This window comes from Penaeus monodon, chromosome 23 (genome assembly GCF_015228065.2).
Source record: "Penaeus monodon isolate SGIC_2016 chromosome 23, NSTDA_Pmon_1, whole genome shotgun sequence".
NCBI classification, from domain to species: domain Eukaryota; kingdom Metazoa; phylum Arthropoda; class Malacostraca; order Decapoda; family Penaeidae; genus Penaeus; species Penaeus monodon.
Window position 1 is genome coordinate 14,883,694 of NC_051408.1, and position 854 is coordinate 14,884,547.

Consider the following 854-nt stretch of genomic DNA (forward strand, 5'->3'; position numbering starts at 1 on the left):
CCAAGCTCTTCGCCGGCAAGGAGAGCTACGACTACCCCAACTACGCCTACGACAACACCCAGGGATACTCCTCCTACACCAGCTACGCCCAGAGGTAAATTTGGGCTCGTTTGGGAGGATTTAATGCGCTATATTACTGCGAGATGCAAGAATTATTGTTGATTGCTTATCATGTTTCAGTCGCCTGCTTTTTGCCTTTTATGCTATTGTCAAGTTATTTCTTTCTTCTCCCCCAGGTCCCTCAACCTCCTCTCCCCCGTGCTCACCGCCCTCACTGAGGCCTACAAGAAGTACGAGTAAATGAAGCTCAAAGGTACACGACTCCACCTTTGCTGACCAGAGAAGCCAAAGGGACCCGATGGCCCTGCAACATGACATGACTTGACCTGTGATAGGTCGTAGACCAAAGACTTTGAATAAGGACCTTTTATACCCTGACTGGCGTGACATGACCTCTTGGGCATGTCTTATGCCTTGGTGCTGACCTCCCCCCCCCAGATGAGGACCCTGGCCTATTTCCCAATCCCACCTTGACCCTCATGGATATCGTTTTCTAATTTTCCTTTTCTTTTAACGGAAAACGAAAGACAGGCTTTCGGGTATTCCCCCCTCACCTCTCCCTCCCGGCCCCCTGACATGAAGAGGCGGCGCCACTCAGTGCCTACCTCAGCCCCCGGAGAATCGCACCTCATCTCAGTTCTGCCTAGAGACGCCCAGGACGGAGGGCGAGCGACTCCAATGTACATACTGTATGCTAGACCAAACGCTAGACACTAGACTAGAAACATTAGACCTTACCTGAGCTGATTGATGCTCACGACTTCTCATTTCGTTTTCGATCTTTTATACGGATA

The 854-nt window shown here is 50.6% G+C and overlaps 1 protein-coding gene across 1 annotated transcript; it reads left to right on the plus strand.

Moving 5' to 3' along the window:
- On the plus strand, positions 1 to 854 carry LOC119587806 (the record flags this gene model as incomplete). The annotated part of the gene is given in 2 exon segments (XM_037936504.1): positions 1 to 94; positions 237 to 854. Coding segments are annotated over 2 exon segments (158 nt in total), but the record flags the coding sequence as incomplete, so codon positions are not given.